The sequence below is a fragment of the Mauremys reevesii genome, linkage group 1, assembly GCF_016161935.1.
Source record: "Mauremys reevesii isolate NIE-2019 linkage group 1, ASM1616193v1, whole genome shotgun sequence".
Taxonomy (NCBI): domain Eukaryota; kingdom Metazoa; phylum Chordata; order Testudines; family Geoemydidae; genus Mauremys; species Mauremys reevesii.
Window position 1 is genome coordinate 220633116 of NC_052623.1, and position 25009 is coordinate 220658124.

General features: G+C 45.3%; 1 protein-coding gene across 1 annotated transcript; it reads left to right on the plus strand.

The window, feature by feature from the left end:
• Positions 1–9502: 9502 nt before the first annotated feature.
• Positions 9503–22488, plus strand: LOC120370641 (oxidized low-density lipoprotein receptor 1-like). Its single transcript, XM_039485705.1, has 6 exons — positions 9503–9693; positions 10341–10432; positions 11613–11792; positions 18213–18364; positions 20806–20890; positions 21846–22488. Exons 1-6 carry the CDS (start codon positions 9503–9505, stop codon positions 21857–21859), a joined length of 714 nt encoding a protein of 237 aa, XP_039341639.1. The 3' UTR covers positions 21860–22488.
• Positions 22489–25009: the final 2521 nt, after the last annotated feature.

Consider the following 25009-nt stretch of genomic DNA (forward strand, 5'->3'; position numbering starts at 1 on the left):
TTTAGTAATAGCTGTTCTCAGCACCTAGGAGACTACATTCCATTGAGAGTTCATGGTATTTAGGCTCCTAAATCCCTAAATCACTTTTAAAATGAGATTTAGACTAATAAATGAGTTAGGTGTTAAAAATCTTGGCCTATATCTTTTTGTGGACCTAGCCCTCCAATACTGTTTAATCTCACTGCTTTGCATTAATGCCCTCTTATCAATTTCTGACAGGTGCATTAGTAAGCATGGCTCTGATTCAAGCCAGCTAAAGTCAGTCGGCTTCTTTCTATTGACTTCAGTGGATTTTGGGTAAAGCCTGAAGTGAACAAACTAGAAAAGCAGTGATGATGCATTAAATGAACAAAATACACTCTTTACTCAACTAGTTACCATTATTTATAGTAATACTTCATGATAAATGTTCTAGAGAGGCACCAGCTTGTTTAAACCCTGAGATTTAATCTATTTCTTGGGGAGGACTCTTGCACCAGAAGGCACCACAATCCTTTAGTGAGTTACTTATGATTTGCTGAATATGATTACCCTATTTCTATGCGTGTATCATTTTTGTATTGAAAGTTATGAATATTGACTAGGTATCAGTATTTCAGATGTGTTTTCTCTTAGGGTAACACATACCAGGTGGTTTACATCCAATCTAACCAGCACATTGTGACTGGACCACTCAAGCTGACAGCCTATTAGCAAACACAGTGAGCCATAACAGTTTATCCCCACTCAGTGAGCCTTCCTGTGGACACCTTAGCCAGAATAGGGGTCATGGCTGCTCCTATAACTCATCAAAGCATGCAAGGGCATGTGACTTGCTCATGTGACCCTGGACTCCGTCTCGTACCAGTACTTTTCCACAAACTAAGACTGAGAGCATTCCCTCCACATGAGAGAAATTATAAAAGGCCCTGGAAGCATCTCCATTTTGCCTCTTTCCTGCTGTGAACTCTGGACTACGGACTTACACTAAAAGGAGCAATCCAACTGAGGACTTCCAATCTTTTGGAAGTTAAATTACTGGAGACATTACAAGCCAGCAGTTTATTCCATCATTGCTACAAACCTGATACAAGAACTTTGCAATGATTGTATGCATTTGTTTTCCTGGACCATTATAACTTTATCGTGTTTCTTTTCTCTTGTAAATAAACCTTTATGTATTAGATACTAAAGGATTGGCAACAACATGATTATTGAGTAAGATCTGAGTTATATATTGGCCTGGCTTGTGTGGGTGATCTACTGGGATTAGAAGAAACCTTTGCTTGGTTCAATTGGTTTTAAATAGCCACTCATCATTGTTCGGGTGGTGAAACAAGGGCTGGGATTTGGAGGCTGCATTTCTGAATTCTTGTTGCCCAGTGTGATAACATAGAAGTTTACTTTTGTTACTGGCCTGGTATATTTTATGGAAGAATAACCACCAGATTGGGGGTGGGTGTGACCTATTTTTCAGCAGTTTGTCCTGAATCTGGAATTCTCATCTGGGAACCACTGAGGCACAGCGACCGTTTGCAATGCCTTATTGGGCAGGTACAGCATCACACGATGAAGGCTTCTCAATCCCATCATTCCATGGGCAGCCTAGATTACCAGCCACTTTTAAACTGTCCTGGTAACCTGCAACCCAGCCATCTCTGTCTGAAAGCATGGCTCCTGCACTGCTGTTCAGTATTGTGCTGTGCATTATGAACACAAGGCTGTAAGAGAATCGCAATGTGGGGGCTACTTGGCTGGGGCTTGCCTTGAAGGAGCATATTAACTCTGAGGCACAGTAATGTGTGTTTCTGTTGTGTGCTGAGCCTGGCATTGTTTGTTTGCACCATGAGTTGAACCTTGGAATGATTGCTATGTGTGCCCGAAAAGTAACATATTTTAAATAATTTTTTAAAGTAGCACTCAGTAATATGACCAAACTGACATCTCTGAACAGAAGCCCACAGAAGTGTGTGTGTGTGGAAGGGGAGAGTGTGTGGGTACGTCTACACTACGGGATTATTCCGAATTTACATAAACCGGTTTTGTAAAACAGATTGTATAAAATCGAGTGCGCGCGGCCACACTAAACACATTAAATCGGTGGTGTGCGTCCACGGTACGAGGCTAGCGTCGATTTCTGGAGCATTGCACTGTGGGTAGCTATTCCGTAGCTATCCCATAGTTCCCGCAGCCTCCCCCCCCCCTTTGAATTTCCGGGTTGAGATCCCAGTGCCTGATGCGGCAAAAATCATTGTCGCGGGTGGTTCTGGGTAAATGTCGTCAGTCACTCCTTCCGCTGGGAAAGCAATGGCAGACAAGCATTTCATGCCTTTTTTTCCCTGGATTGCCCTGGAAGATGCCATAGCATGGCAATCATGGAGACTGTTTCGCCTTTTGTGACTGTCACCGTATGTGTACTAGATGCCGCTCACAGAGGCGATTCAGCAGTGGCACACAGCTGCATGCTTTTGCTTTTGCATGATAGCAGCGATGGTTATCAGCCATATTGTACCATCTACCATACCATAAATTGGTAATAAGATGGGCATGGCTACCAGTCCTTTTGCACTGTTCCATTTGCTGCTGTCATAAGTGCCCCTGGCTGCTCTTAGCCAGGGCGCAAAAACAAATTGGGAATGACTCCCTGAGTCAATCCCTCCTTTTTGGTATCTAAAAATAGAATCAGTCCTGTCTAGAATATGGGCAAGTGTACTAGAGAACCACTGTATCAGAGAACCAGAGAGCACAGCTGCTCTGTGTCAGATCCTGCATAGATTATGAGCTGTATGCTATTCACAGGGGGTGCTCCTGCAACAACCCCACCTGTTCATTCCATTCTTCCCCAGCCTTCCTGGGCTACCATAGCATTGTCCCCCACTTGTGTGATGAAGTAATAAAGAATGCAGGAATACTTGTTAGTGAGAAATGAGTGGAAGGCAGCCTCCAGTTGCTATGATAGTCCACATAGGACATTAAGGAGTGTGGAGGAGAGGAGCCCAGAATCCTGCTGCTAGTCCAGGGGCAATTGAATCTTTTCTTTACACATGAAGGGTGGGGGCTGATGAAGCTCAGCCCCCTGTTGCTATGATGATGATGGTTATCAGCCATATTGTACCATCTACCAGGAAAAATTAGGGCCAGGCGCCCTTGATCGACCTGACCGATGCTAGTACGCATGGTTACCAGGCCTTTTGCACTGCCCCATGTGCCAATAGGCTGATGATGACAATGGGTATCAGTCTTATTGTACCATCAGTCACCCATGGCGGGGGGGGAGCAAGGATGTTGGTATTGAGTGCTGCACCATCGCGTCTATCTGCAGCATTCAGTAAAGATAGGGTGACATGTAAAAGAGTCAAGACAGGATTGTTTTCCCTTTCACTTCTGGGGGTGGGTGGGGGGGTGCGTAAATTGCCTAGCTATGCCCTGACCCACCGCGGACACTGTTTTTGACCCTAGAAGCATTTGGAGCTCAGCCAAGAATGCAAATACTTTTCAGAGACTGCAGGAACTGTGGGATAGCTTGAGTCCTCCAGTCCATGAGCGTCCATTTGATTCTTTGGCTTTCCGTTACGCTTGCCACGCAGCAGTGCGCTGAGTCCCTGCTATGGCATCTGTCTGGAGATATTTAAAAAATGATTTTGAATTTCGTCTTCTGTAACGGAGCGCTGATAGAACAGATTTGCCTGCCCTTACAGCGATCACATCCGCATCGTCCATGCTGGAGTTCTTTTTTTATTTTGATTTCGGACTGCATCGCCACCCGTGCTGATCGGAGCTCCACGCTGGGCAAACAGGAAATATTCAAAAGTTCGCGGGGCTTTTCCTGTCTACCTGACCACTGCATCCGAGTTCAGATTGCAGTCCAGAGCGGTCACTGGTGCACTGTGGGATAGCTCCCGGAGGCCAATGCCGTCGATCAGCGTCCACACTAACCCTAATCCGATATGTTAATACCGATACTAGCGTTACTCCTCTCGTTAGGGAGGAGTACAGAAACCGGTTTAAAGAGCCATTAAAATCGATATAAGGTGCCTCCTAGTGTGGACGGTTGTGGCGTTAAATCGGTTTTACGCTCCTAAAACCGGTTTAAATGCCTAGTGTAGACCAGGCTTGTGACAAGGAGTGTGTGTGAGAGAGAGACAGAGATGGAGTGGGTGTGGAGGGGAGTGCATATGTAAGCACACTGTTTCATTAAGTTCAGACAGCAGCAGAAAGCAGCCAATCCGGAGGCAGAAGCTGGTACACAGACAGCTGGTGTCCCCCTGTCCCATCACCCAGGGGCGGCTCTAGAGCCCAGCGGGGCAAGCACCCGCCTGGGGCGGCCCTTTCCCAGGGGGGCGGCAGGCTGCGCCGGTGGACCTGCCGCAGTCATGCCTGCGGGAGGTCCACCGGAGCCCCGGGACTACCGGACCTGCCGCAGGCATGACTGCGGACGGTTCGCTGGTCCCGCGGCTCAGCTGGACCTCCCGCAGGCATGACTGCGGCTGCCCAACCGGAGCCGCCGGATCAGCAAACCGTCCGCAGCTGCGGGAGGTCCAGCTGAGCCGCGCGACCAGCGGACCCTCCGCAGTCATGCCCGCGGCAGGTCCGCTGCTCCCGCGGCTCGGGGGCGCCTCCCGGGCATGATTGCTTGGGGCGGCCAAATTTGTAGAGCCGCCCCTGCCATCACCCCAGCTCAGCAGAGACCAGTACACCAGTGGGGGGAGGGGGACACCCCAACATCAGCCCCCCTCCTCCCTCCCTGGCTCTACACAGCACAGCACAGCAGGAGTCTCTTCCCCGCACCCAGCAGCAGCCTGACCGCCACTGTGGTCCTAGTGCCGGGGAGAACAGGATTCTGCATTGATGTTTTGATTCTGTGATTCCCTCTGAATTCTCCCACAGCTGCCTCTCCCCAAAGACCAAGGAGATCCACGCCCTCCCCTGTAGTCCAGGCAGGGAGCCGACATGCTTAGCTGGGCAATACCTATGTGATCTCGCCATGCTGAGAAATTTCAAAGCTTCCTGGGGCTTTGAAAGAGGAGGGGCACCTATCTGTGTAGCTGGATGCCGGGCTGTGGAGTTCAAACCAGTGAGCAGAGCGGTCATGGTGGGCATTGTGAGATACCTCCTGGAGGCCAGTTATGGTGATGTAAAAAACGCAGTGTCTACACTGATGCTTTGTCGATGTAACTTTGCTGCAAAAAGCACCATGCCTCTTGTCTAGGTGGTTTTATTTTGTTGGAAAAGCAGGAGAGTTTAGTTGGCGGGAGGAGCGCTGTAGTGTGTGCACCTCCGCTGTTTTGTCAACAAAAGTTGCCTTTTTCTGACAAAACTGTGTAAAGTAGACAAGGCCAAACTCTAAGATTCCTCCATTTTAAGAGCAGTGTGGTGGCTGGGTTGGGTTCCTGCTGGATGCTGGTACAGCATACCTGGTTAAGAAGTGGCCACCGGTACAGGCCTGTATGCAGTCAATGTAAAAGTGCTTCTGTGGCAGCACTTTAAGGACCCTCCTTAAAGTGCTACCACAGCAGCGCTTTAACATTGCTACTCCTTTTGCCCCACCCTGTCAGCCACTGGAGCCCCAGGCAGCATGGGCCAGGCAGTGCAAAAGGGCTGGAGGGGGAGGCTGACTCCCAGCCCCACCCCTTCTGCCAGAGGCCCTGCCCCTTCCAGGAGCCCAGAGCCAGGCCCTGTGCCAGTAAGTCTTCTATGTTACTTTCACCCCGGTTCTTCCTTTTATCATCATGTCACATTCTAGCACAATTTCCACCATCTGCCCACTGACCCAAGTCAGAAACGGTCTTTGTCCAGCACCTGTTTCTGCTCTTGACCTAAGTGTTAGGGGACTGTTGCCCCCTTACTAACATTCAGTGGGGGTGTTTTGGTTGCTAGTTCCCAGCACTAAAAGGGGATGAGTGATGGGAAATCAGGACCCTGAGACACTCCCCAGGAACAATGGCAAGAGGCCAATGCTCCAGGTCAGCCTGATTGACAGGGCGGGCAGGCTAATCAAGAAGACAGAAGGCCAGGGTGGGTCCCGTCCTCCACGTGAGCTGGAATTGCCTGGGTCAGACAGAGTGGGGCTGAGCTAAGGAGAAAGCAGGGGCTCAAAGCTGAGCTGGAGAGCAGAGCCGGGCCAGATCCAGAGGGGCCAGAGCTGCAGCCATAGAGCCAGAGACACTGCCCAGGAAGAGCAGATCCTGTGCTGGGAACAGAGCTGCAGCCACAGAGCCCGAGACACAGCCCAGGGAGAGCAGATCCTGTGCTGGGAACAGAGCTGCAGCCACAGAGCCAGAGGCACAGCCCAGGGAGAGCAGATCCAGTGCTGGGAGCAGAGCTGCAGCCATAGAGCCAGGTGTGGTGAGCAACTGGGGCCAGCCAAGGGGGGGACCTTGGGCAAAGGGCCCGGTGCAGAATGACACCCCCAGCCAAGGGTCCTTGCAGGCCAGTCTGGGAGGGGGATCTTAACCCGACGGGGGGCTGATGCTGGGAAGAAAGGTCCCACCACCCAAAGCCCAGAGGTGTGTGGCCACCACCATTGCAAGTGTCCAACCCGCAGCATCACTGCAGCACAGCCAGGGCCTGAGACAGAGGCCTGGGACCTACAAGGAACAAACTGTGAACTGCCTTGATGTCCAGAGACACTCTTTGTAATGTTCCCTGCCATGGAGCAGGGTGATGTGTTTTCCTGTAACCTTTCCCATTTTTCCTTATTCTTTTTAAAAATTAATTGTTAATTAAACAACTTGTATTTGCTTTAAATTGTATGGAATAATCAGTGGGTCAGGGAGGTGCCCAGTGCAGAGAGAGTACCCCAGAGTGGGGACACCCTAGCCCCCGTCCTAGGTGACCACAGGTTGGGGGTCGAGCCCCCCAGGTTGGGGGTCAAGCCCCCCAGGAATCCTGGGCCCAGCCTTGCTGGGGTTATGGGAACTCTGCCAGACAGGAGAGTGGAAGGGGAGTCTTCAAGGGCAAGCAGGCCTCTGGGTAAAGGAAATGGGAGCGAGGACTCAGATTCTTTCACTAGCCCACTTCACCGGGGTAGCGCAGAAGCCAGGAAAGTTCCCCACAATAGTGGGACCATTACCCCGCTTACATAGGCACTAAAGTGACTAGTAAAAGGAATAAAAGAGACTATGAGGCTGCTGATACAGAAGCCATTAGTTTCAAAGCTCTTCTGATGTTGATTCTGATTTTGCTGCTCCCACTGGTTCTTCTAGTGACAATGCTGGTGTGCCCATGGCAATTATAGTTTTATTGTAGGGTTCTGATATGGAAGGTTCTCACAGAGACTAGGGAAAATTCAAAAGATGAAGCAGCAGAGAGGTTCCCCTATCTCCTTCTGTGCAGTCAATATGTTACAGAAGTCCTGTTTTAGAGAACAGATTGGCAAAGAGCCCATCCTGAGGGAGAGTAAAACTGTATTCTAAAAAATGTTTGGACACCAGCTAAGTCTTTGGTAGACACAATTGTTTACTGCAGAAGTTCAAGCATCTCAGTGGCTCCAACCAGGCGTTGAAATTAACACCATCGGCCTCATTAGTTATTCAAACAACTGAAAGTCCCTTTGTTCTAAGCGCCTTGTGCAGGGGCAGCGCACTTCACGTTAGCACAGTGAGAGCTTCCTGTGCAGATGCAGCTGGAACATCGCAGAGTAAAGAATTCTCCCTCTGTCTCAGCTCACATCTTCTCAGAGGATAGACTCTCAACTCTCTTCTTTCCCTGAGGACATCTATATAGGACTGACTACACAAGTGCACCTCATAAAGTTCTATTCCAGAAATCCACTTGACAGACCTCTGGATCTATACAAAGGTATTGCCGCCAAGTGGTCTTTGGGTCTTCCTTGTTAAAGTAGATAATTGGTGTAGCTGTGATTTACCTCTCCTTTCCTGTTCATGATATGAGTGGTAATTGGATTCAATGCATTTATAACTTTTAAATTTTTTTAATTCTGGTAAAACTTAGTACAAATGACAAACATATTTGGGGTGTAATATTTTGAGCAATCCCTGTAGCATTTTGCTTCTGCATTTAGTGCTGTGTGTTCTATGTCATTATATTACAAATATACAAAATCACTACCAACCAGGAAAGGAAAGGAATGGGATACATATATTAATTTCAGAAAACTCTTTGGAAATCAGCATTGTCTCTTGAACTGAAAGCTTGCCGAGGAACCAGGAACAAAAGCTAACAAATACGTAGATTGAATGCAGAGTATGCAGCTAAATGGGGCAGCGGGGAGTGGTTACATGAAATCGGTGATAGTTCTCTCAGTATTTATGTGGAACAGGGTGTAACTAGCATGTTAAGATTTTCAAATGATATTAAAAGAAAAGGTGTTCTGAGCTCTAGAAAAGTCATGTAAAAGGGTTAGAAATATAGATTGGGCCCAGCAAAATGAAATCAAGACATTTTATTCCTATACAAAATATGTGCACCTGAAATCAGTGAATTCTTGCTGATAGATATGAATTATGGAGAACATGGGCTAGGCATTTTTGGTGCAGGGTTCTCGCCCTCTCACTCAAAGCCTGAGCTTGTTGACCATTGTTGCATGAGGAAAAACCCATCTGAGTTGTTTAGGGTCTGCAGAGTGAGCAGGAGTAAAAAGTATGAAACTTTTTTTTTTTTGCTAATAAAGACAGCAGATAAATACACACAACAGAATGAATTGGTTGAGTGTCATTTTAACACCTTTTTTGAGAGTGCGATGATCCTTTACAGTTGTGTTTTTTTGATAGGGTGTTGCAGGGAATCAGGTTGCTTTATTTCAGTTTTCTTAGGGTTTGTTTGGTTTTAGCTATTGATATGTTCTAACAACTTTTCTTTTCAGCTTAACTAAGTTTTCTGGCAGCAGATAAAAATGATAAGAACTACTGAACTTCCTGCTCAATATGAAATTTTAATTCACCCCAAGATTCTGGCTCCCATAGACCAATCTATTAGGGCATAAAAAGTTGTGATTTATTTATTTGTTTGCTTTCTGTGACAGAAATACACAGCCCTGTCATGTCAATTCCTCATTCAACCCCATCACACACCTCAGTCCACCAAAGAAGAGTCTAAATTTTCTATCCTATATCCCCCCAGAATGAGCGAGCAGGAGGTGACCTATTCAGAACTGAAATTTCACACTCCTACTCAACAGCAAAGCAGACAAAGAGCTGAGATCACCAAAAACAAAGGTACCTTGCATTACAAGCTATTGACTCTATACATGCCAGCGTTTTACTTAGGACCACATTAAGACATAGGATCTATAGGCCCATGCCTAGGACCCCATCTCCTGGAGTCCTGTGATTACATTAGAATCCCAGCTTTAATTAAAAAAAAATTCTAGCCCTTATGTTTGTGAAAAAAGAAAAAGGTTTAAAAATTTGAATTGGCCGTAACTAATGCACTTACACCTGCCCGAATCTGCAAAGAGCTTGAAACAATTGGTCTGAGAAGTGTGAGCTGCCCTATTCATCATAATCAGTTGTAAACTTCAAGGCCCACTGCACTCCAACCCTACCCCAGCCATAGAGTCTACATGTGCCAGAAAAGAATGAGTGAAGCAGGGCTCGACAGCCCATCTAAGCAGATGCACCCTAGCTGCTGGGGTGAACATTGGGAACTGCCTCTCCAGCCACGTTTTACTATTCTAAAGAGAAGGGGGCTTCTGCTGGTGACCTGTCTGTCTGAGAAGGGAGTGGATTGTCCTGCCACTGCTGCTCCAGATGGGCAATGACACATGGGGGTGGGAAGTTGGAGCTACATAGGGCCCTATGTTGTGGTCTGGCCGTACTGACCATAGTCAAAGTTCTTCATCGACTATCTGTCAATTGTTTCTAATGGGGTATTTCAGGAGTTGGAAAGTTCTATGTTTGCTTTCTATTGTGCTTGTTAATCTCATGTTACTAGGAGACGTGGGATCCAAATGCAGGAAATAATCATGCAGATGTGGAGAGTTCATGGACTTACCAGCCAAAAAGGAAGTCTGTTTTCCCAACCACTCACTGGTTGTCAGAATTATTGAGCATCTAATCAAAAGAAGCTCTTAATTTGCAAGTTGCTGTATTTCACATCCACCTCAATGCCTCACAGCATAAGCCAGCTGCTGGGGGCTAGGACGAAACTTCCTATATGGGCAGGCTATTCCATAGTTGTCCATTATTGGGAACTTACACTGTCCTCTGAAGAACTGATATGGGCCACTCTTGAAGACAAGACAGTGGACTAGATGGACTATTGGTCTGATATTCTAAGGGAATTGCTGGGTGGGTTCTGGCTTTGAGAATCTGCTGCAGTCTGGACAAGCCCCAGTCTGACCCCAGGGTCTCAGGAGAGGGACTCAGTTTGTCTGTCTTTGTTCTTGCTCTCTTTATTAGATTCTCCTTCTCCTCTGTGGAGGCGCTTTGCCATAATCTTTGGAACCCTCTGCTTGGCTTTGCTGGTAACATAGGGCTCTTGGGTGCTCTGGGTAAGTACTATAGAGAAGACACTAAAACCCATTTTCAAAAGCCGCCACTGATTTTGGGGGGCTCAGTTTATGAGTGACCAATTTGATACACCTTGGGCCTGATATTTCAGTTGTGCTGAAACTCATCTCTTCCATTGGTTTATGACACTGGTAATAAAATAGATTTTAATCTCTGGGTCAGAAATGCAAATCCAGGTCACTCCGAGAGATTAAAAGCACAATTTTTTGCCATCTGCTGGCACCTAGATGTGAAAATGTGGATAGGTCAGGAAACAACTCATCTCTCATACCAAATGGTGTTCTCTCCAAAACAAAGTGGAGGCACATCCATTGGGCAATGTAGTGAAGCCAGCAGCGTCACTACCAGCGTTTTACCTGTGCCACAAATAAACAACGATGCTGTTCAGGTTGGCAGTTTGTTGTCTTTCAGTTACACCACATTTACAGAAGGCCAATTCAGACAAAGCTACTAAACCTATAGTGGCACAGGGGTCCCTGGAGATCCCATCTAAGCGATGGAAAATACTAGTGTGCTGATCACAGCTCATGCTATGCTATTCCATACTGTGTAGTATGAAAATCTTTGTGGTGACTGAAAACTCTGTAGTAACAATTTGAGCCCCCAGGGAACTGGGATGGCTCCCCCTTTATCGTGGCTCTTACTGGAGCACGTTGTTGCTTGCCAGCCTCTCCTACTTAAAAGGAAACTTTTATCCAGTATTCCCTTAACTCTCTCCACAGATAGACACAGCATGTCTGAAATCATTTCCTATTCTCCCCACAAATAGCAAGGTATGGAAGTTCAGGGTAGGTGTGTTAGGGGAGATCACACACACTGAACATTGGCCTTTGCATTCAAGGCACCCAAGCATATGGCTTCACAGGAGACCCCAGATTTCCTAGAACAGGCCTTGAACATGAAAAATATTTTTAAAATGAAAGAAGAATCTTCGTCAGGCTGCGTCTGACGAAGTGGGTATTCACCCACGAAAGCTTATGCTCCAATACGTCTGTTAGTCTATAAGGTGCCTCAGGACTTTTTATAAATCTTAGCAGTGTAATTTTTAAAAATTATTTGTTTAACATCAAAAATAATTGGAACAGGAAATAATAAACTTACATCTCTTTGTCCTTCTATCTTGCAAGCCATTGGGATGTTATTTTCTGATTTTACATCTAGTATGCAGATGGCAGCAAAACTTCAGCCAGCAGCAGGGAATTCTGGAAAATCTTACCTGCCAGCAAATTAATTTGGAAAACCAAACTCGTGAGCTACAAGAAATCCTAGAAAACCTCGCATGGGAGAGAGATCATCTTCAAATCCAGAATACTAATTTCTTGAAAACTTTGCAGTCAAAAGGTACAGGACCTTGCCTTTGGCAGACAACTGTATTTCTTGTATTTAACTTTAGTCTTGGTAATTTTCAACAGAACTTCTGAAATGGCATGGAAAAAATGGAAAAATTAGTTATTTTTTGTTTCTAAATTTCCTTCATTTTTTGAAATTCAATTTTTTAAAAAATCAACTAATTCTAATGAGTGTTTTCTAACCAGAGAAATATAACTCAGATCACCACCACCAAGTCTCTGCTGGACTTGGTGGTGGTGATAAGGAGCCAGTTACAGCTCCTTAATCCCGGTGCTGTTTTGACACAGACCCCAGCCCTGGGGGAGTTAAGGGCATCTGGGGATCTGTGGCCCCTCCCACTCTCTCTCCAAATACATACCCTGTGCCAGGGCTTGAACATGGTGTTTGCCAGCAGGGAACTCCTCACTCCAAGGATATCCCTAGAAGCCAGTTTCCACCCTCTTGCATGACCAGAGTGGCAAAGGAGGGCAGCGTCTACACCATGATCTGATTCTAATGGCTTCCAGCACTTCTGCTGTCCAGGCGGCAACATTTTAGCTTAATTAGAATGCTTTACTTTTGTACAGGAACAGGGAGAATCTGTCAATGAGCTCCTTGTGTACACTTTCTTCAAGGAAAGGGCTAAACAACTGATAACATACATAAGGGCCTACATTTTCCATTGGCATCTCTATTGAAGTCAATGGTATTTTGCCAGCAGAGAATTATCCCATTATGTGTTGCAGGAAGAGAATTGGATGAAAATGAAGAAAAATATGTTTTATTTTTTAATATTATAAAAACTCTTGAATTAAATTTTCAATTAATATTATTCTACCTAATTCATACAGGAACATTAAATCCTATCTCAACACAGAATATGGTTCTGAATCAACATCAGCTGCTAATGAACAGAGGGATTGAATTAACTCACCAGCTGTTCACTTCTGGAGAGCAGCATTCAAATGCTGGATTTCTAGTCACAAGTAATATGAGTTTTTAGCAAATAGTTTCTCAGTCATTATGGCCCTTATTAAACAAAGCACTTGAAGATGTGGGTCAATCCCATTAATTTCAGTGCAATGTAAGCATGTGCTTAGGAGCTTTGCTGTATTGGGGCCAAAATAACTAAGGGTATGTCAGGTATGTTAGCAACAGGAAGAAAGTCAAGGAAAGTGTGGGCCCCTTGCTGAATGAGGGAGGGAACCTAGTGACAGAGGATGTGGAGAAAGCTAGTTTACTCAATGCTTTTTTTGCCTCTGTCTTCACAGACAAGGTCAGCTCCCAGACAGCTGCACTCTGCAGCACGGTATGGGGAGGAAGTGACCAGCTCTCTGTGGAGAAAGAAGTAGTTCGGGGCTATTTAGGAAAGCTGGACGAGCACAAGTCCATGGGGCCGGATGCGCTGCATCCGAGGGTGCTAAAGGAGTTGGCCGATGAGATTGCAGAGCCATTGGCCATTATCTTTGAAAAATCATGGCGATCGGGGGAGGTCCCAGATGACTGGAAAAAAGCTAATGTAGTGCCCATCTTTAAAAAAGGGAAGAAGGAAGATCCAGGGAACTACAGGCCAGTCAGTCTCACCTCAGTCCCTGGAAAAATCATGGAACAGGTCCTCAAGGAATCAATCCTGAACCACTTAAAGGAGGGGAAAGTGATCAGGAACAGTCAGCATGGATTCACCAAGGGCAAGTCATGCCTGACTAACCTAATTGCCTTCTATGACGAGATAACCAGCTCTGTGGATGAGGGGAAAGCAGTGGATGTACTATTTCTGGATTTTAGCAAAGCTTTTGATACAGTCTCCCACAGTATTCTTGTCAGCAAGTTAAAGAAGTCTGGGCTGGATGAATGGATGGTAAGGTGGATAGAAAACTGGCTAGATGGTCGGGCTCAACGGGTAGTGATCAATGGTTCCATGTCTAGTTGGCAGCCGGTATCAAGTGGAGTGCCCCAAGGGTCGGTGCTGGGGCCGGTTTTGTTCAATATCTTCATTAACGATCTGGAGGATGGTGTGGACTGCACCCTTAGCAAGTTTGCAGACGACACTAAACTGGGAGGAGTGGTTGATACGCTGGAGGGTAGGGATAGGATACAGAGGGACCTAGACAAATTAGAGGATTGGGCCAAAAGAAATATGATGAGGTTCAACAAGGACAAGTGCAGAGTCCTGCACTTAGGACGGAAGAATCCCATGCAGTGCTACAGACTAGGGACCGAATGGCTAGGTAGCAGTTCTGCAGAAAAGGACCTAGGGGTTACGGTGGACGAAAAGCTGAATATGAGTCAACAGTGTGCCCTTGTTGCCAAGAAGGCTAATGGCATTGTGGGTTGTATAAGTAGGGGCATTTCCAGCAGATCAAGGGATGTGATCATTCCCCTCTACTCAGCACTGGTGAGGTCTCATTTGGAGTACTGTGTCCAGTTTTGGGCCCCACACTACAAGAAGGATGTGGATAAATTGTAGAGAGTCCAGCGGAGGGCAAAAAAAATGATTAGGGGGCTGGAGCACATGACTTATGAGGAGAGGCTGAGGGAACTGGGATGGTTTAGTCTGCAGAAGAGAAGAATGAGGGGGGATTTGATAGCTGCTTTCAACTACCTGAAAGGGGGTTCCAAAGAGGATGGATCTAGACTGTTCTCAGTGGTAGAAGATGACAGAACAAGGAGTAATGGTCTCAAGTTGCAGAGGGGGAGGTTTAGGTTGGATATTAGGAAAAACCTTTTCACTAGTAGGGTGGTGAAGAACTGGAATGGGTTACCTAGGGAGGTGGTGGAATCTCCTTCCTTAGAGGTTTTTAAGGTCAGGCTTGACAAAGCCCTGGCTGGGATGATTTAGTTGGGTTTGGTCCTGCTTTGAGCAGGGGGTTGGACTAGATGACCTCCTGAGGTCCCTTCCAACCCTGAGATTCTATGATTCTATGTCCACACTTAAAATGCTACAGCAGCACAGCTGTGCCACTGTAGTTCTTCAATGAAGACACTGCCTCCACCAATGAGATGGGTTCTCTCATCAGTGGAAGTAATCCACCTCCCCGAGAGATGGTAACTAGGTTCTTCCACTGACCTAGTGCTGTCTACAGTGGGGGTTAGGTGAGCTTAACTATGCTGCTCAGGGCTGTGGATTTTTCATACCCTGAGTGACATAATTAAATTAACTTAATTTTCTAATTGTAGACCAGGCCTAAGAATGCTGTAACATGTTCAGCTTTGCTGAACTGGGGACTCTTCATGTAGTAAGCCTCTGTGTGCTTCAGTCAGCTATTTGTACATGCAACTTCAGCCAGCTCAGCAGTTCCCAGAGTACACTGATTTTTGGGGAATTTTCCATCACCCATTTCAATGGATAATTCCAAACCAGCTCTACAACTTGCCTTATATAACCTTGGCATATTGACCAGCTCACAGTTTGTCTCTCTCACTAGAAAGGGAGTGAAAACTTGTAAAGGCAACCTGGCATGCTGAGGGGTGGGCAATTTAAACTTCCACTCCTTCTGCTTCAGCCCCTCACTCCTCCCCTTCCAGCACACCCAACTGCTTCTCTTCACTTCCCATAGCCACAGAATGCCTCCTGTCACAGGGTAGCTGGTCCTGGTCAATAGACCAGGCCTAGTGCCCCTGTGGCACAGTAGGTGAGCCTAATCCAGCCAATTAGAAGGGGTTGGGGTACATCTGGGACTATAAAGGACTGCTAGAGGCCAAGCAAAGGACAGAGTGATTGAACGAGGCAGTGCCTATGGATGGAAAGCCAGGGTAGAGTGGCTCTAGCTCCTGCGGTGAGTCCCAAAGGAAAGCACTAAGTGCTCAGGGAGGCAGCCGTGAGTCTACTGCTCCAAGAAGGGAACTGAGCTGACTCGAGCTGGGAAGCTGCCTGGTGCAAGGTGCTGGAGACTCTGGGAGGGGTGGCACAAAAGCCTGAGAACGAAGAGTGAGTTAAAAGATGATTTTCTGTTTGTTTACTCACTTGTGCAAGAGAACAAATCTGCTTGGAAGAGACCCGGCATAGCTGAACATATTTGGCTGATAGCTGGAGAGGGTGGGAGAAGTTTCTCATGCTAACATCCTCCCATTAACTTTCCCCCCCTTTACTCGTGTTATGGGGCAGGGACTGGTTTTGTATTTAAGCAGTGTTGTAGGGAGCACTGTGATACTGGATGGAGCGTCTTTCACATGGGCTAGGAAAACAAGAACTCCTGAGGTCTCCTGCAACAAAACCAGACCCATTTCCCCCAAACCTGATAAACAGGAATATTGTTCTAGTATCCTGCCAGGTTAACATTTGGCTAAAAAGTATTGACTAACTACATTGTGCCTAATTAGATACAATTTATTCTTTATAGTCTCACATAAGCAAATACTCATTCTCAAATATAGCACGTCTGTGCTCTTTAAGAGTTATTTCAACTCATTGTCCCTTTATAAAACAAGCAGTTTTGGATCTTTGTTTGGAAATTTCTATGTAAATGACAGCTGTCATTATTACTAAGCCAATATGCCAGGTACAGAGCTTTATTTTCAGATCATCTGTGGTGAGATGGTCTGTCTGTAACATAACAAGATTGAGAGGTTGGGAGGACGCTGCCCATACTGTAAGCATGAGCCACTCCTGTAAGAGAGTAGCAGACATCTTGAGAGCGCTGTCTGTGTGTTACATAAAGTACATGAGGACATATAATGTCTAGACTGTACCTGTTCCCGGTGTATAGTGTGCTAAGCAATTTTCCAAGGAAAATGACACTATTTTAGCTAAGTACTAATTACTAAAGCTGATCAACAAATTTCCCTCCACCATTTTGTGATGGATAATTGCCTTTCTTCTTAACCGTTTGCAGTATTGTAGCTGTGTTGGTCCCAAGATATTACAATGACAAGGTGGATGAGGTAACATCTTTTACATAGGTGGCACATGAGTCTTTCATTTGGGGATGCTACATCCAGGAGTGCCGGAAGCTCCCTAGAAGTGGGGGGGCCCATCGGCACCCAGGCCATTGCCTTGTCCTCCTCTGTCCCTCCCCCAAGCCACACCCAGGCTTCCTTCCCCCCCCCGAAGACCCACCTGACACTCGCTCAGCGAGCAACGAAGAGCTGGGGGCAGGTGGGTGTGGCAGAGGAAGCAGCAACAACTGCAGGAAGGAGGAGATCCCATAGGGGGAATATGGGGAGGAGCAGAGAGCAGCCAGGGTGCAGGATATGACCAAACAATGGGGTGAAGACAAAGAACTGCACCGGGGGGCGGAGGGAGAATAGTCAGGTAGAGGGACGAGAAGGCCCAACAGCCCAGTGCAGGCTCACGTAGGAAGGGGAACAACCTCTGAGGGAGAGCACGTGTGCCCAGGTCCACAGGCCCAACAGCCCAGGGCAGGAGGGGAAACACTGCAGCTAAAGGGTGGGGAAAGGCCGGTGGGTAGTGCAGCACCAGAGGTGCCGGGAGGGCTTCATGCCACTCAACCCTTCCCCCAGTGGGGGAGGGACAGATTGGAGGGGGCAGGGCCATGGTCTGGGCACTGGTGTCCCCCCGCCACTTCTAGGTAGCTTCCAGCGCTCCTGCTCGCAGGGTGCAAAGGTGACAGGCCAAGGCACCTCCAAACAGAGGTAATCCGCATCTGGAATTTGCCCCCTACATGGCCAACCTTTTTTATTTTGAAGAGGTTTAACTTCTTATATGTGCTGCCCATAATCTTTTATTGGACCAACTCCTTCTGATGAAAGATACAAGGTTTCGAGCTACAAAGAGCTGCTATTTAAGAAGAAGAAGCTATGTAGCTCAAAAGCTTGTTTCACCAACAGAAGTTGGTCCAGTAAAAGATGATACCTCATCTACCTTCTCTGTCTCTTGTTAACCGTTTTCTCAGAATTAGATTTATTTGAAATGTTTCATTTTTGATGAGAAATTATAAATATTTTTTTTTAATGTGCAATCATTTCCCTTGTTAAAATAGGTAATAATTGGAGATATACCAATCTCCTAGAACTGGAAGGGACCTTGAAAGGTCATCAAGTCCAGCCCCCTGCCTTCACTAGCAGGACCAATTTTTGCCCCAGATCCCTAAGTGGCCTCCTCAAGGATTGAACTCACAACCCTGGGTTTAGTAGGCCAATGCTCAAACCACTGAGCTACCTCCCCCCATAGTTATCTTGCTATCTCTTTGTTTACCCACTCATTTTCCCTTTTAATATTTTTGCCACTAAAAATGTGGGAGAGAAGGGGAATGGGGGAGGGGGAAATAAAAAAATCACAGGAAACTTTGAAAAATGATTTTTACAATTTCTAAGGAAAATAAATTGGTATTTTTGATATTTATACTAGACATTGTAGAGTCAGAGGGTGGAATATCAGTATCAGCTCTCAGGTGGATTTGTTAGAAAGAGAACCCAATCTCTAACTGACTCTCACTCAGATCTGACCCTCTGTACATATATTTTCTCCTGAAGGAGACAAGTGCATTATTTGTCCAAAGACCTGGATACAAAATGGGAAAGACTGTTATGAACTTTCATCTGGTATAAAATCTTGGTCTGCATGTAAAGAATATTGTTCTTCCCTGGGCTCCAGGCTGCTGAAGATAGACAGCAAGGAAGATCTGGTAAAGTCTATTTCATTTCTTTAGAATTCCTGTATATCCCAAACTACAAATAACTGATTTGTCAAAGATGGGAGAGGAAGAGGTTATATAATGTATTGATGTGTCTGATTGCCATATGATTTTATGGGGAAAATATGTACTAAGTCTACAAATTTGACTGATACAAACAATAAAATTGTCCTGACCCCTCAGAGCTATTCACTTATCACTCTCCATTCATCCCTCCCTGATAGCCTTGGAAAATAAGATTTGTCTTGATAACAGTACCTTTTCTACTCATGATATGAACATTGGTATGATAGGAGTCCCTCATCCATACCAGCTGTATCCTCAGTTCCAAAGGGACCCTTTGCTAACCTTGTGTATTGGATAAGTGGAAAGAATTTAGAATTATCACTGATTTAAACAGTTAAAGGAATTCAGAGTATGGCTTTGCTGCGGTTTTAACACAAGTTATCTACACTTGAGTTATTTCTCTTGAGTTAGCCTAGCTGGAGTGAGAGCAGACCCAGTGTGAAATAACACTGGAGCTGCTGTGTCCACACTAGCACTGAACTCCCCTATATGTGCCACCAAGACTTCTGGGGGTGTATCCCATGATTCTTAGCACTGCAGTAAGCTGAGTTGCTCTGAGTTCTTTCCCAGTGAATTGTGGGAGAGCTTGTCTGTTCTTTCTAGGCACATGGAGATAATTGTTCTCCAATGCCTTCCCACTAGCAGCACACAGGTGGAGCTAGCCTGCATCCAAACTATAGAGTCATCATGTTAGGAGCAGATGAGTTGTGTTAACTCAAGCTTTAGCCTATGCACCCTGGCAGACCTACAACTCAAGTTAAAAGCAGTGCAATTAAGGATTCTTGTTTGTGGATGGGACTCTAGTTAGGGGCAACACCTGGATTATAACACAAGTTGACTTTGCAAACATAAGTCCTGAGCCTGGGCAGAGCTTTGTAATTTTTGGATTAATATGTTTTGCTATTCTAGAGAGCCAGAAGATAGGGGAATATTTGCAGGGAGAACATTCATATTCCAAAGTGGCTCATTCATTTCAAAGTGTACTTTGATTAAGCCTACTTTGAAAGAGGAATAGATTGAAGTTCACTAGGCAACTCTGAGTGCATGGCAGCAGGTTCCACATGGACACTTGCTGCTCAGCAGACTAGTACAGGATAGGTTTTACATACCAGCTTGCAGTGAACTAAGTGTTTATATAGACAACCCCATATTATCTCTCGTAATGTGTTGGCAATATAAGTATCCCTTTCAATTATGATCTGACCCCTCAGAGCTAGTTGGCTATTAATGGTACACCCACAGTGCACTCTGCTCCTAAGGGAAGGAATGTCTCACGTTCCTCAACTCTCTGGAGCATAGATTTTGGTACCAGAAAGGGCTCCCATGCAGCCCCCTCAGGTGGAATCACTGTACCTTTAATGTATTCCTTCATGGAGAGGAGGGGAGGGACACTGGGGGAAAGTGTCTTTCTAAAACAACTCCCTCACATTATGGCTTCTTTTCTGGATGTAAAGGAATTCTGTGATTGGCAGCTGGCAGTCGGATCTACATAGAACATTAGCCATATTCCTTTCCTTCCAGGAGTACCACCAGCTTTTCTGCCACCCTAGACTGCGGAAATGCTGCCCCAAAATGCCGCCCTCCACAGAGGCAGCGGAAGGTCCCGCTGCTGAAATACCATCGCAGTCGTCGCCCCCCAAATTGTAGCACCCTAGCAACCGCCTAGGTCTCCTAATGGGTTGCACCGTCCCAGTTTCCTTCTAATCCATATAACTATAGGAAGGGAAGAAGCAGGGGACTGAGTTGTGTTGTTTTTTTAATTTTTGGAAAATTTATTTCCAAATTTTTGAATAAAACTATTTTGTTTGAAAACTTTCATTAACATTTTTCAGTGAAAAAATGGGAAAGAAAATGATTTAGTTTTAAATTGAAATGTTCATTTCATTTTTTTAAACACAACAAAACTCATTTTTTCAGTGTTCTGGTTTTATAGGTTTTCTGCCCCCCATCCCCCTTACCTCAATCTGTTTTCCAACTTGAAAAGTGGTGAGTAAAGCAAAAAAAAAAAAAAAAAGGTGGTACTGTAGGGTGGAGGTTTTTCATTGATTCTCCCCCTTGCTTTCTCCCTCCCTTGCACTACTTCTCCACTTTTTACATGGGGGAAAAGAAGGAAAAAAAAGAAAGTGATGAGGGGAAAAGAGTAGAGATGGAAGGGGTGGCGGAGATAAAAATCTGGAAATCAATAATCAAAAAACAAACTTTTCTGTTGTCAAAAACTAAAAAGGAAAAAAAAATGTAGCTAGTATTGAAGAATCTGGGGAAAACATTTTGATTTTAGTGAAACTGCATATTTTATGGAAAAATATTCGTCAAATTTCTTCCAGTTCTATATATTTTTGTGTCTCTCTCTTTTTTCTCCTCCATAGGACTTCATAAAACCACTGACATGTTTTCCTTACTGGATGGGATTATTGTATAATGAAACCAAAGGCTACTGGCAGTGGGAAGATGGTACTGCTCTCACCACTGATTTGCAAGACATTGCTATTATTTCCCTATGTATTTATTGCATAATCTTTGTTACAAAGCACACAGGATGCAAACACCAAGTCTGACCTCAGAAATGTGTGTGAGATTCACTGGATCAGGCCTGCAGTGTAACATAAATTATCCTGCCTCCCAGTTTGTACCTAGTAGCAGAGAAGGGTGAAATATGTCCTGGACAGAACTGGCTGAATGAAAAACTTTTAATATAAAATGGCCTTTTAAAACAATTTTTTTTAAAAAAAACACCCGTGTTTGAAAATGTTTGCTTTTTCTGATACTTTTAATCTAAACTTTCTATGGCAATAGGTTTTTTTTTTCTTACACTTTTTTTTAATGTCCCGTTCACTGAAAAATGGGGTTTTGGTAAACAAAATTTGTTGGAAGAATCATTCTGATAACTTCACCAAAAATTTTGAAAACCCCCAAATGGATTGGCTTTGAGTCCTGTGAAATAGAAACAGCTTTGTCTTTTTTCCTGATTTCTCCCTCCCTTCCCCAACTGTAGTCCTGAGGTTCAGGAAACAACAGGGTTGTTTTTTTTTTCCATCAGCCAATAATTTCTAAGGGAAAAAAAATGACTGTAGGTACAATTCCACTTAATAATTTTCTACATTATTTCTGAGCTGAACACTGAAAGGTTGTGCAGGTCAGGTCTTTGAAGTGTTGGAAAAAGCACTGTTGAATACCAGGGCCCAAATAACTGGGGATGCTGGAGGTCAGGAATAAGGGGTATTAGTAATCCTCTGCACTGTACTTCCCTCTAGTCAACACTAGTAGCTTACTGTTCTCATAACCTCACATCCATGTTTTTTAAAAGCTACTCTGCTCATCACAATTATACCTGTGTTATCATGGTAACTATTTATGATTTTTGATATGTGACTTGTCTGGCTGACAGTAAAATGTCTTTTCATCCCAGGTTTCCAAGTCTGAAAAGTTACCATGGTCCTTATTGTGCAACACTGAAAAATGGAAAAGCCTTGGGCTATTCTTGTGAAAGCCTAAATTTCTGTATGTGTGAAAAGGGTCTGTTTAGCTAAAGTCTTCTGTAATGGCACAAGAACGAACAGAGAAAGTATGAGGTCCTATTTTGGAGGATCCAGTTGCTACTGTTGCCTATATTTATAAGGCTCCATCTTATATGGTGCTGAGTATGGAGTCCAACTTAAGTCATCAAACTCCGACATAAGTTATTTAAGTTCTGAGCACTGTGGTCCTGTTTCAGCAGAGCACAAAACAGGACAGGGTCCCTACTATGCTGTTAAAATTCTCTGCTGTGCTCACAGAAAGTGCTTGTAAGCTATTATAGAAGGAGATGGCTCCTCTCTCAGTAGAAGGAGCAATAACCACACTCCACTTCACCAACCAGCTTTCTGTTCTTGGCCCTTGCTGCTGCTATTGTTCATCTGTTCCGAAATCCAGACCAGTCTCCAGAGTGTGACACTGCTGTGGAGCCAGCTTGAGTCTACTGCCCCCAGGATTCACCCATCTCACATGGAGAACTCTTTTATCTCCTGTTGCCAAGATATCATTTTTTAGACAAAAACTCTTTTTTTTGCTTCTAATTGTGATTTTTTTCTTGTCCTGTGCCAAGAATATATTTTTTTTTACCTGTGATGTCCATATTTGATGACTTACTATTAAAGAACTGAAATAATGTTCTAATTCTTTGGTAATTACTACTTTGGCTTTGAGAGGTCCTCTTTAACCCCCTGTCCCTAATAACATTATGCCACCTAACAACAATCAGAAAGGAAACCATGGAGCAGATTTAGATCACTTCTTACTAGAGACCTTACTCTGATGCAGTGGTTCTCAACCCACGGCCTGTGGGCCACTTGCAACCCAATCAGCACACAGCTGCAGCCCATGGGACATGTGTATATATATTGTGTGGATGTGGCCCATGTAACACAGAGAGCTGCATATGCAGCCCATGATGGTAAATAGGTTGAGAACTACTGCTCTGTGAAATTGGAAGAGAGCTCTTACTGGAGAATGAGGACCCTTACCCAGCCCTTCCTTTGGCTACAAATGGAAAGAAGACTCCATCAAGGCAGAGTTTCCCCACAATCACTTTAAAGAAGTCCAAGTATAAACCAGGATCACTCAGTGTGGTGCTGTCCCACTCTGGTAGTGGCTCGACCAGCTGGAGATTGATGATCCTGCTATGGCCTGCTCAAACAGAGCTGAGTCTTTTAGGTTAGACACTAGAGGCTCATGGATTAAGATCCACCTGTCCTAGATTTGATTCTTACTGCTAATGATCCACCCAAAGGAATCATTCAAATAAACAAAAAATGTATGTGCTTGTCTCAGGGTACGTTTACACTTACCGGGACGGTCGACGTGGCGAGTTTGACTGCTCGTAGTTCGAACTATCGCGTCTGATCTAGACGCGATAGTTCGAACCCCGGAAGCGCTAGTTCGAACTCCGGTACTCCACCGCGGCAGGAGGAGTTGCCGGAGTCGACCTTGGAGCCGCGGAGTTCGCTTCCGCGGCGTCTGGACGGTAAGTAAGTCGAACTAGGGTAGTTCGAATTCAGCTACGTTATTCACGTAGCTGAATTCGCGTACCCTAGTTCGACCCCCAAGCTTAGTGTAGACCAGGGCTTAGACCAGGGCCATATAAGTACATGTGTGCAGCTGTACCATTTAATTGTTTCATTGGAGCCAGTAGTTTCTCCTGACTCCTTGGACAAAGATGAGTTGAATGAAAGAGAGTGTGTGTGGGGGAACAAATAAAGTAAAGCATGTACAGGGGTGAACTGATTGCTACTGGTTTATTTCATATAGATCCTGGCTTAGATTTCCTACACACCTTGAGTGGAAAACAGGAAAATGTTTCCAGGAATTGAAAGAACTCAATTCTGCCCAACCCTTAAAAAGCCAGCACTCAACCCAGAAAACCTCTGCAACAATCACCATGTCTCAGATCTCCCAGTGTGAGACCAGCATCATTACCCCCATTTTACAGACAGGGAACTGAGACACACATGCCCAGATCCACAAAGGGACTTAGGTGCTGTGATGCTGAGCACCATAGTACCAGACTTTAAAGTGTCTAGAAAAGACACAGAAACAACACTGCGATCCATAAAGCCTGAGCTAGGTAACTAGGCTCCCTGTACAATGAATGGGGAGAGACATACAGCTAAGAATGCAATCTACGGAAGCCAGCATGGTAGGCAGGGAGCAGCCTAAGCTCCCCAATGGGAGATCTTGATAAGTATGTGTGTACTATGTTTTGCCCCTCTTAAAGAGATAGATGCTTAAATCCTGGCTTCAGAGAGGTGCCAATCTCTGCTAGAGATCCACACATAGAAACCCCTCTCCTGGAGTCAGGTGGCTTAAGTGCCTGAGTAATTTCTTTTGAAAATGAGTCAGGTGCCTGCTTCATTTCACACCAAATGGTTAGAGGAAAGGACCTTATAACTTTTAGCCCAGGGGTCAGAGTGCTCACTGGGATGTGGGAGATCCGCATCCAATTCCTCCCTTTGGCAAAGTGGGAGAAAGGATTTGAACAAGTGGTCTCCCAGTTCTGGGGCAAGTGCTGTAACCAGAGCTGTGGAATATGCTCATTGTCTCCTGCTGAAGCTGTTCCACTTTGGCTAAATAGTGAAAATATCTTTGGGCCAAAACAAGAGTGTGAGAATGACTGTAGTCCTGTGGTAAGGGACTCACATAGGGGGTCAGAGTCACTGGGTCCAATCCCCTGCTCCAATAGCTGGAAACCAATAGCTGGAAACCAATTGTTATGCTTATGGCTGAAAGCAGCTAAAAGGAGGCCTTTCTGAAACCTTAGCACAACTAACAGACCAGGAGGGGAGGGGGAAGTGACTGACCTAGAGGAGTAAACATGACCCTGTGCCCTCCTGACTCGAGTTGTTTTCCCAAAGCATGAGGTTTTGCAAGATGGAAAGTCTGGTAATAGTTAGCTATTGCTATATAGCTGGTTAACTGATAGAAAGTTCCCTGCCTGACAGATGGGAAACTGCCCACCACACAGGCTGGAAATCTCCACACTTAACTTAGCTTCTATTCAGCCATTTTGATAATGAACAAGCTATGCAGTAGTAACAA